At 30.8% G+C, this 13198-nt stretch overlaps 1 protein-coding gene across 1 annotated transcript; it reads right to left on the bottom strand.

Moving 5' to 3' along the window:
* Window positions 1-1164: 1164 nt before the first annotated feature.
* LOC127074093 (bifunctional dTDP-4-dehydrorhamnose 3,5-epimerase/dTDP-4-dehydrorhamnose reductase) lies at window positions 1165-2889 on the bottom strand. Its single transcript, XM_051015374.1, has 2 exons — window positions 2140-2889; window positions 1165-1821 (listed from the first exon to the last, which is right to left on the bottom strand). The coding sequence occupies exons 1-2, from the start codon at window positions 2587-2589 to the stop codon at window positions 1372-1374; spliced, it is 900 nt and encodes a 299-aa protein (XP_050871331.1). The 5' UTR covers window positions 2590-2889; the 3' UTR covers window positions 1165-1371.
* Between the last annotated feature and the right edge of the window lie 10309 nt (window positions 2890-13198).

Genomic DNA, 13198 nt, shown 5'->3' with positions numbered 1-13198 from the left:
AAATAAGAAGTCTACAACCACTTCGACTTAGGTATATCAATAATTTCGACCTTCTTATGTGATCTTTTTCCTAAAAACCATGTCTCATTTGACTTAACTTTTAGGCTACTCCAAAGCCAATAAAAACCTAGGTTGAAAAAGAAAGCTCAGAATAGAGCGATGAAGCTCTTATCTTCTCAAGGTCAAAACCTAGAGCCTCTCCCCGACCAAACATAAACCAGCAAAATAAAGGAACCCTCCAAAAAGATAGCATTGTCTCAACTATCGGTCCCTCCAACAAAAACAAAGAAGTAGAAGAAACAAAAGAAAAGGATAAGAAAGAAAAGAATCGAGAGGAAGCTTAAGACCTTCTCTCAACTGAAAATCAAAAACCAAATGCACCTCAAAGCGAACCGATAAAAGGACCAGACAAAGTTGACTCTAAGGTACTTCTTGATTCACCCCCTATTCTCCTCTTTGTACCCTACTTTAGGCTTCAACTCATTACTCTAAGGTTCATTTATGTTAATCCTTACAAATAAGCGTGTATGTATTCCATGAAATTGATTTTACTCTCATGAACTAACTATTTACCCATACTCATTCACAAAAATGTGGAAACTCTTGCTTACTTTTCACTGTATCCATGCGGCGATGCAACGACTCTTGCTCTTTTGACATTGTACTCGAATCATACAATGTGTTGCTTACGAGCAACAACCTAGCATTTATATTATTTTATAGTTGATCCATGTCATAGAAATTCAGAATTTTACGTTGACAGTCAAAAGTCTAACGTAACCCTCTCTTTTTATCCGTGCGAAAAATATTTTTTTTTCTAATATACATTTTTTTCTATTATCAGAATAACTAGTTTGGAAAATGTCTTTCATACCATAAGAATTTTTTTTTCCTTTGGGAAATATATTTCTGTCATGCCTGATGTCATTTTTCAATATTTTTATTTAGCATGCCTTTTAAAAGGAATATGATATAACTTTTTATAAATCAAGAATCATTTAACTATTGATTCAAAGAACAGCTGTACTATTCGTGTTGATTATTAAAAGAACAACACTAACACCTTTTAAATCAAGTATTATTAAATAGTAAGGGAATAATTTTACTTCTCCTTTACTATGATAATCTCACTTGAGGCTCAAAGTCAAATACAATTAAAAATCATACAAGCAAACAAAAAAATTCATTCTTCATGAGTAACTTGGAACTAATTTATTCATGGAGTCAATAAAAATACAACATATAAATAAAAATTACAGACATTGAGTCATATGAACTGAGAAGCACAACGTTGCAGCATCCACACAAACTGAAATAAATAATGAAATTGAAAACAATGACAACATTTGATAAAATTGTGAACCTTGCTCCTCAAGCTTTAACCTTCTGATTTGGCTTGAACACATTCTTAATGAGTGACTCCTTAATAGACAACAGTTCTGGAAATTCCTTCTTCAATTTGCCTGCGTCTAGCTCGTTGTTACTTCTCGGAGCAACTATCACCTTGGCTTGTTCCTCAAGAGTGAAATTCTTCCATGTGAAGTCGGAATCGATATAGTCTTTATACATCTGTAAGATTTCATTGTGGCTAACAACTCCTGGATTTGTGAAGTTCCAGATTCCAGTGAGATTTCTCTTTGCCATCTCTATGGAAATGGGAAGAAGTTCGTCCAATATAGTCATCGAGTTTGGAATATCGACAACCTTCTCATACCGAGATATCTTCGTGATGAAATTGCGAGGGTTGGATAGATCGGATGAAATAGGCATCCTCACTCTCAAGGTACATACATTATCATAGTTCCTGAGTAGATCCTCTACCTGTTTTAACATAAAATGGGAAAACATTGTAAAATAAATATCTCAACTCTAATCTAAAAAGAAGAAACATGATTTCTATGAGCGCAACTACAAAGACGGCAGAACACATGATTTTAAATCACACCACATTAATTAGTATATAAAACAGATCTAAGGTAAGCAAACTAAATATGAAAATGACTGATGAACATATCAATCTCAACAAACAATTCAAAAATCAAATCAGCACAAAGAAATCATTAAAACCCGGGAGAATAAGAACTATGAACAAAAAAATCCAATCAAATAGTAACAAAGCAGTGGCAACATTAAACATACCATAGCCTTGGTTTTGGAGTAGAACGAACCGATGAAATTAGGCGTATCTTCTTCTTTGAATCCAACACCGGATCCAAGAGTATGACCGGAATCATACTCGAAAATACACCCGGTGGCGAAATTGATAACAACGAGTCCACGTTCACGGCACACATCAGCGAGAGTAAGAGTCCCCACCACGTTGGCGCGGATAGTCTCCACTTTATGCGTCTCACACCAGTCGACGTTGGGTCGACCCGTAACACCGGCAGCGTTGAACACGTGTGTTGGTTTAACCTCCGCTATGTCAGATTCCAAGGAGGATCGGTTCTCAAGACGACCCGACCCGTACTCGAATTGGATCCCTTGGGCTGTGCAGAGCTTGCCCAAGAGTCCTCCAATCCATCCGGTGCGACCGTATATTAGAAACTTGAGGGACTTTTCTTCTGAGCCGTTGGATGGGAATCCCATGACTTGTGGAGAGAGAAAGAGAGAAAGAGAGAAGAGCGAGAGGAACGGAAATGGTGGTGCTAGTGCTAGATCTGTGCCTCTGCTCTCGACTCTCGATCCCTATTGTTTTGCGATTTTCGGGTTAGATAGATGTTTCTATATATAATAAACATGGAGAATGAGTATCGATTAAGACACGTAACGTTGGTGAAATTAACAATGGTGCTGTGAAAGAATAAGTAAAAAAAAGTGAAAATGATAATTTTACTGATAATTTAATGATTTAAGCTGAACTGTCTCGTATGTAATTTCTTTCATAGTGTAGCGTCTTTCTAGTCTCTCGTTAAAAACATTGAATTTGAAGAAAGAGAGATAGTAAACATTGAATTAAAAATAGTGTTTGAATTTAAAATAAATAGTGTTTGAAAACATTGAATTAAAAACAGGGTTTGAAAACATTGAACCTAACTATAAATTCATTAAATGTATAATTAAAGTGAAAATAGTAAATAATAATGATAATAATATAAATCTCATAATAGTAATTCTGTAAAAAAAAATGAAAATGATAACATAGGAAATAATAATTGCTGCTACCTAAAGAAATAAACGTTTTTAAAATTTCAACCATTACTCAAGTAATTGTTAGTTTTCATTCTATTAATCTAATTTTTAGTTAGAATATATCCTCATATATAGCCATTTTCTCACTATTCTCTTCTTCTTCATCGTATTCTTTTTATTTTTCTTTACTATTGGAGTGATCATCATTAGCACCACCACTTTGAGAAGCTTTACGATGAACATAAGTTTTAAATTGGGCAAAATTCACAACCTCGGGTAGAAAGGTTAGCCACTAGCCAAGCAACTTGGGTAATATAAGTTATGTTATTATCTATTAATGACTCACAGGATAGATAAAAGGAAGATGATAATGAACTAGAATTTTAGTTTGAAAACCCAAGATAAGCAATGGCAGCAAATGTTGGTGGAAAATATGAGGATTAATTGGATAAAAGGGTAGTTAAATAGATCGCTCCTCTATAATCATTTTCAAAATATTTTCTTTTACAAAATCAAAGTTTAACAAAATGTTGTGCATATAGTAAGTGAGAGAAAAATATAGCAAATATTTTGAAAAATATATGTTTTAATGTCTATCATAATTACATGAGACACTCATTGATTAACACAATCGAGATAGATGAAATTGTTTTGAGAAACAATACAACAATAATCATTACTCAATTTTTACACATAGTTCAAAATTGGATTTCGATCAATTGGTTTATCAATCTAAAATTAAAAGTCTTTACGATCATAATCGAAAGATAGAATAATCAATGGACAAGATCTATCACAAACTTAAATTTATATAATAATTACTATAAGAAAGGTATAGATTTAAATCATATAATATTTTAAAAAGACAAACAAATTAAAATATATAATAATATGTTGAGATGTAAAAGAGATAGGGGAAGAAAAATGTACATCAGGTTTATCGTGGTTCAGCTCATTCGTCCTCGTTAGAGCTTACTCCACTCTTCAATGGTTTCACCGTTGAAAATTATAGGGTCTTCTATTTGTAAATTTAACACACAAGCCAATTGCTTTAGCAACACATGTTTAAATTGATTTTCACTCCATCTTGATCCAACAAACTTGTTAAAGACAAAATTCCTGCTCTAAGCTTTCATTTCGCATCAACCTTTCCTCTGATCTACCGGTTCCTTGTCTAAGCGTTTATTCTACACAAGAATGATTTCACAACTCTCGTCTTTGTTATGCAACAACATTTACTCGGTTTTATCAAAGTCTTCAATGGAGTATAAAGAAATTTTTTTCTTGCTGAATGTCAATCTTCAGATACCATAGACACAATGTAATTCTTTATCCTGATACACAACAAAACTTAACAATAAAACATTGTCTTTCATAATGTACCTTGGATCTACTACTCAAACTCAATCTTTAGGGTTATACACCACAACAATGATTTCTTGGTTCAAGGTTCAAGATGATGAAGTTTATCTAAAGAAGCTCACACAACACAGCTTAGATCTCACAATATCAACATTCTAGGAAGTCTTTCACAAGGTTGAAACAAGGAAGAAACGTGTTTTTGTAAAAGGAGAAACTCTCATGGTGTTTTTTCAAGATTTGTGAAAATATGGATTTTATATCACTTGATTTCACATCAAAAGTTAATTAGTATTTTTGGAAAACTGACAAAAATGATTTATATAAGTGCTAGAGGTTAGGCACAAAAAAATGAAGAAAAGAACAAATTATTAGAGGCAAATCATGAGGTTATGATTTAAATCAACAAAAATAATGACTTGAATTAAGATAGTAGAATGAGGAAGTTACTATTTTTATTTGAATCATGGTTTGTACTCATGATTTGAGTCAAGAAAAGTGTGATTCTAATCATGGTTGTTTTTGAAAAATATTTGATTGTCATGATTCGTGTCAAAAAGCCTTATTACTCGACTCAAATAGTGTTGTGATTAGAATCACACATATCCTTGATTTGAATCAACTTGACCGGAGCAAAATCCACATTTAAAATTGATGTTTTATTTCAAATCATCCATATTCTTGATTCAAATTAAAATTTAAAAAAACTTTATTTTAAATTTTCTAATTTGTGATTCAAGACACACACAAGATGTTGACTTTGACCAACTTGGTAAAGCTTAAAAAAATATTATTATGGGTTCAAAACTAATTTATTGAATGAGAGTAACATTTTTAGTGGAAGAACTCAAGAAGACACACAGTTTTGTATTTTGGGAAGAGAATGAATGAGAAGATATAAGAATTAAGAGAGAATGGTAATTTTAGAGAGAATGAAAGAACACAAGAGAGAATGGTAATTTTAATGAGAAGACAAGAGAATGAACACAAGAGAGAGTGGTAATTTTAATGAGAAGACACACGGTTTTAAGAGAGAATGAACACAAGAGGCAAAGAAGATGAATATTTTATTCATAAATACCTATCTAAATTTAGAAATGTTGAAAATAATTTTAGAAAATTTATCACTAACAAATATCTAAGAATTTAGAATTACAATCAGAAATCTGATTCAATTCTTAAATAAAGATATTAAAATATTTTTAACTTTTAGAAAGAATCGAAGAAGGAAGAAATTGTAAAAAAATTGATAGAATTAGTTTAATTACTTAAAGATGAAGCAGTATTATAAAAGTACTATTTTTAATTTTTTTAGAAGGAAGGGATAAAGAAAACGATCGATTTTTGCGGATGATGAAGAAACCTAGGGATGAATAAGAGATGAAGTGAAAGGGTTTTTCGATGCAAACCTAAGCTCATGATGAAGAAAGGACTCGATGATGACGAGCCAACTTCGTATTCCTTTAACTTTTTGGAAATTAATAAAAATTTATTTATACTTAATTTACTTAGAATTGTTTATTAGAATTAGAAAAATACTATAGTAAATAATTAGTTTACTCTTTTTATAGCGAATACGATAGTTTTAACTTTTTACTTCTTTAACTTTTTTATTTTATGTAGTGGATACAATAGTAAAAAAAAATAGTTTTTTATTAAAAAATAGTAAAAACTATATTTTAGTTTTTTTTATAATGAATCATCCATAAATTAAGTAATAATAAATAATTAATTTAATTTTTATTTGGAAAAATGATTATTGAATTGATTTAATAATATTAAATGAAATAGGAAAATAATATTTAACTATTATTTATTTTATCAATTAAGATAATATTGATACAAAAAATATATACTATAAACTATTGAAACTAGTATACAATAAAATGTTATAAACTATTAAAAATAAAGTATAAAGTCATGGAAATAATATTTAAATGCATATGGAAAAATTATATCATTGAATAAGGTTAAATCAATATGAAGAAACCTATTTACACACCAATACATAAATAAATATAATAAATAAATAAATGAATAAATTATTGAAAAACTAAATAAATGATTAAATGAATAAATTAATAAATCATTAGCGTTGGCTTAGCCAACACAAATTTAAAATAAAAAATGAAATAAATTGAATGTCAAACGAAAAAAGAAGAGAGAAAATAAAAAAATAAATGATTTATCTAATTAATTATTAGCGATACTAAAACTAAAATAAATTTTTTTAATAAATTGAGTGGCAAACGAAAAATGTGTAGGAAAAATAAATTACCTAATTAATTAATCATTAGCGTCAGTAAATCCGACACTAAAACTAAAATAAAAATAAAATAAATTGAATGCCAAAAAAAAAAGATGAAAAATAAATAAATAAATAATTATTTAATCGTTAGCATCGGTCAGGACGACACTAACATCTTAATAAATATATAAATAAATTATAAAATGAGTCAATAAATGTGTAACGGCAACTTGACCGTGTCTAGATAGTCAAATAAAAATATAAAAAAATGTGACAATAGTTACCCTCGGCAAGGCCATGCCTAATTAATCAATATGATCAATATTAAAAAGAAAGTAATAGAATGACTTGTAGTGTGGGTTTAGTGGTGGCGTGGTCGACACTACTTGAGCCAGGTAGCATCGGTGTCGGTGGCCGACGCTAAATCTAGGCAGCAAAAATTCAATTTTCTAGTTGTGAAGGCATATGCTCAAAGCAATAAGAATCCTCATCATCTTCATCAACCTCCTACAAGACAACTCAAGTGATCTTCTTCGAAAGAACAATTTTGGTAGTTTAACAAAACTCGGATTTAACATCTAATGAAAGAACTTCATCTAGAGGCGAATATAAAGAAAACATCTCATCTAGTGGAATCTTCGATAGAAGAAAAGAGAATAAAGCATATACAAATGATGAAGAGTCAACCTTAGGAAGAACCTTTGAAGAATCTTCTTCCAATGTAGAAGATGAAGTCTGTTTGAAAGTATCTCACAGGAAAAATGACCATCATGTAACAAAGTTATCATACACACAATTGTTTAAATTAAGTGTTAAGTTAGTTGAAGAAAATCATAATATTAAAAGTGTATCTTAGATCTCAAAGATTATATTGAATTTATAGAGAAGAGTAATGAAACGTTTAAGCACGAAATAGCTAATACTAAAAACTTAGTTAAAACATGTAAGACTTGTGTTTCGATGAAAAAGGAAGTAACATAGTTGCATAAACCCTAAGCAAATTTATTAAGGGGAAAGAAAATATTGACTTGGTTTTATCAAGTCAAAGGCCTTCTTTAAATAAAACTAGGTTATGGATTAAGTTTGGTAGAGTACATAGTGACAAATTAAATAGGAAGAAAGTGATTTGACTTGTTTATAAATGTTCTCTCTATAATAGATTTTGCCATTTAGAGTCGTTTTGTTTTAATAAATTGAAAAGGTCTAAAGGTAGTAACCCTAAATCTTTTAGAACTACTAATGTACCGAGACCCAAGAAAATTAGGATATCAAAGATGAAACCCTAGTATGTTATGATGAGGACAATACTTAATAGGCTTAATTGCAATTTAAGTGTTTTTTCATCCGATTCATTTTTTATTTAATTGGATTAATAAGTTGTTTTGAACAAATATGGATTAAAAATTTGGCCTTTCTTTTATACTCTAGTCAAATATGAATCTGGGTTGTTAAATTACTTCACTTTGATTTGAAAAGTTTGATTTTTTTTACTTATTTCAAAAAAATCACTTTTTTTTGTTTTAGAGAGAGCGGAAGAAAATGGCTAACAACAATGGAAAATTCAGCAAGGATTTCGCTGATGAAACTCACAATCACAACAAGGATACACAAATGGGTGAATGTCGGTTTAATTGAGAGATTGAAAAAGGGAAAAATGTTGAATAAGCTCTTCTCAATAGGATCAGTGGAAGGATAAAGATAAGAATAAATCAACTTAAATTTAATTTTAAAAAATAAAATAAAATAAATTTAATAGAATATTTATGATAATTTAATTTAATTTAGTTTAATTTTTTTTTAACTTTATATTTTTATAAATAATTTAAATAAAATAATAATTATAAATGACGTGGAAATTGCCATGTTATTCAAAATGACACTTAAATGGGGTGAGGGACTAAAATCCGAAAAGAAACTTAAAAAATGGACAAAATCTCGGATTTTAAAATAGAGGGGTCAAAACTAAAAATAAATAAAAATAATAGGGGGATCAAAGTTGCAATTAAGCCTACTTAATATCAAGCGTTATTCAGTAAAGTCAATATATGTGGAAGATATTTTAAGAGGTTGAAGATGCTCAATATGATTAAATAAGTTATCATCCTCAATCAAGTCATTCTCAAGAAGATCAAAACATACACCTGAAGTCCACATTATGGTTAAATGACATTTAAGTGAATACTTATGGTTCCAAGATCAACCGTGGTTCAACTTCTTAACTCCCAGATGATGGAATTCAACTTGAAGACATCTCAAGACTTATTAAGAAGATTCAAGACTCTTGTATGATGCTAAAGTCAAAGAAAATGATTCTAATACTTGAAGCTTTAGAGTTGTGAAAGAGAGGAAGTGTGAAAACTCGCCTGGTTGTGTCTGTTTGAGTGATCAATGTATAGTAAAGACACAAGGGTATTTCTAGAAATATTATGGCTAAATCACACACACACAAACACATACATACACACATATGCACACGTGCGCGCGCACACACACACATACACACAGAGGAAACATTAGAAAAACCTCTTACATTTGACTTAAATCACCTAGAAATATTTTTACAGCCTAGACAATTGATTATGGGAGTGTTTGATTGATTGGAAGACTTTTTTAACTGAAGAATCAATTAGATAAATGGCCCAATACATTAGATCATGCTTGATTGAGTCTAAAATCGATTGGGACAATCTCTTAATGATTGGTAACGAGTAAACATCAAAATCATCCATTTATGGCCTTAGCAATCAATTATTTAGGGTGTCTAATTGATTAGCCTAATTGATTATGACATTAAGTTGGCCCATGGATTGTTTCCAAATTTATACCACGCCTTTACCTATAAAAAGAGAGTTTATCATCACTTTTTCACATTCAGAAAATGTGTTTAAACCTCACTTTTAATTTGTCTCATCATCTCTCTAAGTCTCTCATTTTTCTCACATATATTTATCCATAGCGCTTCAAGAATATTCTAGAGTCTAAGTGAGGATCTTTGTTCTAGGTAAGGGTTTTTTGTAATTTACCAAGACTGAATTATCTCGTGCAAAACATTCTTCCTTAGGAAGTCATTGTTTGGTTGGGAGCTAAAATAGTAAAAACTCTTGTTTATATTGGGGGGTTGTCTTAGAAAGTCCTTGTTTTGTTTATGAGTTTTGCCTTTAAGAAAAATCTCTCTTTTGGTTCGTGAATACAGCCAATAAAAATCTCCACAACGGTTCTTGAGCTCAGTCCAGTTAAAAACTGTATCGGTTCAAGATTATCCCAGTTAGAATCTCTCTTAGTTTTTAAGTTCAACCTAGTTCAAAAGCTCAGTAGTTTCTAGATCATCCATATGGAAATCTCAACTTGGTTCTTGGTCAACCTGTGTAAAACCCTAGTTTGGTTCGGAGGATAGCCATCTCTAAACTCCATGTTTGGTTTGAGATTAGCGTTGGAAAATCCCTGTTTCGTTTGAGATTAGCCTCGGAAAATCTATGTTTGGTTTAGAGACTAACCACACTAAGCTTTATTTGTTGTTTGGTTAGAATTTTGCCTGAAAATTTTATTTCCTTGTATAAGGAGGTTCATAGGCACATCCTTCTAAAAACTCTCAAGTTTAATGGATACTCTCGAGAATAATTCTTGGGGACACAAGTAGGTCATTCTTAGGTCAAACCTTTATAATTCTTTGGTGTTATTCTCTTTCCATTTTTCATTTATTTACTTTACTTTGGTTTTCCGCTGCCTATTTATTCATTTGTTTTATAAAATATTTTTAAACTCTGGTTTTGAAAATGATTTTGTTTTCGAGCAAAGTTTTTCAAACCTCCACAATTCATTCTCCTCTTATGCATGGAGTCATATGTCCAACATCATATACTACACTTTATGAAGGTGTTTGTAACCTGTTTTTAAATTTCCTAAGATGAAAATACACATCTAGACACAGATAAAAGTCCCATGTACACAGATATTAAGTATCCTAGTTTTGACATCATTCAAAATATTTCTAAGAGGATAATGCACTCACAACATCAAATATGGTTCTTGTTCCATAAACTCAACCAATTGACTTAAAAACAACGATCATACTTAAATACAAACAATTGAATCACGCATGCTAAAACGAATGGATTCAAAAATCAATCCAAAGATGTACAATTAAAGAGGATACCCAATAAAGATAATAAACAAAACAAAAGCTTAAGAGACAAGTAACAAAATTGTATTGGAGTTATCCTCTAAATATATTAGAGACATGCAACTTCAGTCTCCCCCTTTTTTATGATTGGCAAGCTTTCACTTGGAATTGAGCCGACTTTGAGCAAAAACAAATAAACGTTCGTTCTCCCCCTGAAACATTTCACACACACAACAATATAAAACACATAAAACAACTATAGACTCACATTGCAACTTCTCCCATTTGACAAGATCAAAAATACATAGATGGTAATGAGTCTAAACATCTAAAACTAGAAGCAAATAAAATAATTCCAAATTAACATATGAGCTAAGAAGCTAATAAGAATATACAACATCATAGATCAGATACAAAACACGAAGATGGATATGCTATATGCAAAAAAAACACAAATAGACATGTAATAAAACAAAATTAAGTGATTAAAATGATTAAGACTGACAAATTAAATAATGCATCAACAAGTACATGAATGCTAAATTGCACATAAATAATAACGCACATTTAAAAAGACTTTAAATGCAAAAAAAATTAACAATCATAAGCATCTGAGAGATGGATGAGTCAAATAAAGAGTATAATAAGGAAACAAATGAACATATACATAACAAATATATAAACAATGATATAACCAGATAAAAAAGTTATAGAGACATGCCAATGAAGTTGGTGGAACTAAGATTTGCTACAAGAGAGAGTTATTGAAAAATGGAATACAAATAGAAAACAAAACTAAATATAAATCCCAATCTATTTAAGACACAAAGAATCCATAATTCCTAATTCCCTACAAATCTTGTAAAAAGGTTTAGACGATGATGGTTTTGTAAAAATATCAGCAAGTTGATTTTTCGTATCAACGTGTTAAAAAACAGCATTATGTTGCTTCTTACTATGCTAAGAAACTAAAAAATTTCCAAACGAGTGACAGGTACCACTAGTGCCTTTCCTATTCGACTTTCCCCATATAAATCAGAATCATAAAAAACTACTAAGCTGCATGCACTACCTTTAGGAAACCAAAGACCATGATACGAGGTTCCATTAAGATACCTCAAAATTCTTTTTCTGATCTTAAAGTAGGATTCTCTAGGCGATGCCTGATATCTAGCACACATACATACACTAAACATAATATCTAGCTTACTTGCCGTTAATACCTCTATATTTTCCGCCCCATTCTCGTCTTTATCAACCAACACGTTTGATGCCATGAGGGTTGGAATTCTCCTTGAAGTTTGCATATCAAACTTATTGAGAAGCTCCAAGCAATACTTTGTTTGACTTTAGAAATTTCCATCTTCGACTTGCTTGATTTTCAATCCTAAGAAATAAGTGTGGTCTCCCATAAGGGGCATTTCAAATTCTCCATGCATCAAACATACAAACTCTTGGCAAAGAGATTCATTAGTAGTGTAAGTTTAAGGAGTGTCTTAGAGGGGGGTGAATGAGGCACTTAGACTATTTTTTGGATTTTTGAAGGTTTATGACTTTTACTTTCTTGAGTTGCTTATGTGATGAAAAGCGGTAAAGTGCGGAAAGTAAAGAACACCATGATGTATAGTGGTTCCCCTCACAGATTGAGAGTACTCCACTCCCCTTTCAACACGAAAGAGAATTTCACTATAATGTTAGATTCATAGACAAGACACCTTAAGGTCTTTCTATCTAATTCTAGCACACCAAGAACAATCCTCTTGGATTTACAATGTTTAAAGTCCAATTGAGACTCAATTTCTCACAAATGGACCTCTTGTATCCACACACCGGATAACACGGATAACACCTTACAAACTTATTTTTAACAATCCTAAAAATAAGTTGTAATCAAGAAATATAATTCTGAATTATTTGTATAAGATGAGATAGTTAGAATTTGAAGTATATCAATTTATCAATTGATCTTCTCCTTTGTAACACTCAATTCTCACAATAATTATACAAGTGTTCTTTGTATGAAATGAAACTATGATGCTGAAAATCAAAGTTTATGCAAGGTTTCACTCTTAAGAAAATTTGGAAGAACACTTAAAAGTTTGAGAGAATGTGTGTAAATGATTTGAAATTTTTGCAAGGAGGTGAGTTTTAAATATGGAAAGCTGATGTTTATATATTGACAAAACACCTCCTCAAAAGGATGCAAATGCCCAAAGGATGCCATGGTTCATGGTAAAGAAAACAGAAAAGTTTCCATGAAGAGATGCATTTATTTTTGCCTTTGGGTCAATGGTAATCGATTACCTTAATATGGATAATCGGTTACTTGCATTCAACGT

This window comes from Lathyrus oleraceus, chromosome 4, assembly GCF_024323335.1.
Source record: "Lathyrus oleraceus cultivar Zhongwan6 chromosome 4, CAAS_Psat_ZW6_1.0, whole genome shotgun sequence".
In the NCBI taxonomy this organism is placed as follows: Eukaryota; Viridiplantae; Streptophyta; class Magnoliopsida; order Fabales; family Fabaceae; genus Lathyrus; species Lathyrus oleraceus.
This window is presented reverse-complemented; position numbering and strand designations above follow the sequence as displayed.

What these genes read in the sequence shown, in the direction of transcription:
- LOC127074093 (XM_051015374.1), bottom strand. Translation starts at nt 2,589, where the DNA reads ATGGGATTCCCATCCAACGGCTCAGAAGAAAAGTCCCTCAAGTTTCTA. An exon ending in ACTCCAAAACCAAGGCTATG is followed by an intron (nt 1,822 to 2,139) that starts GTATGTTTAATG and finishes ATGTTAAAACAG; the next exon opens with GTAGAGGATCTACTCAGGAA.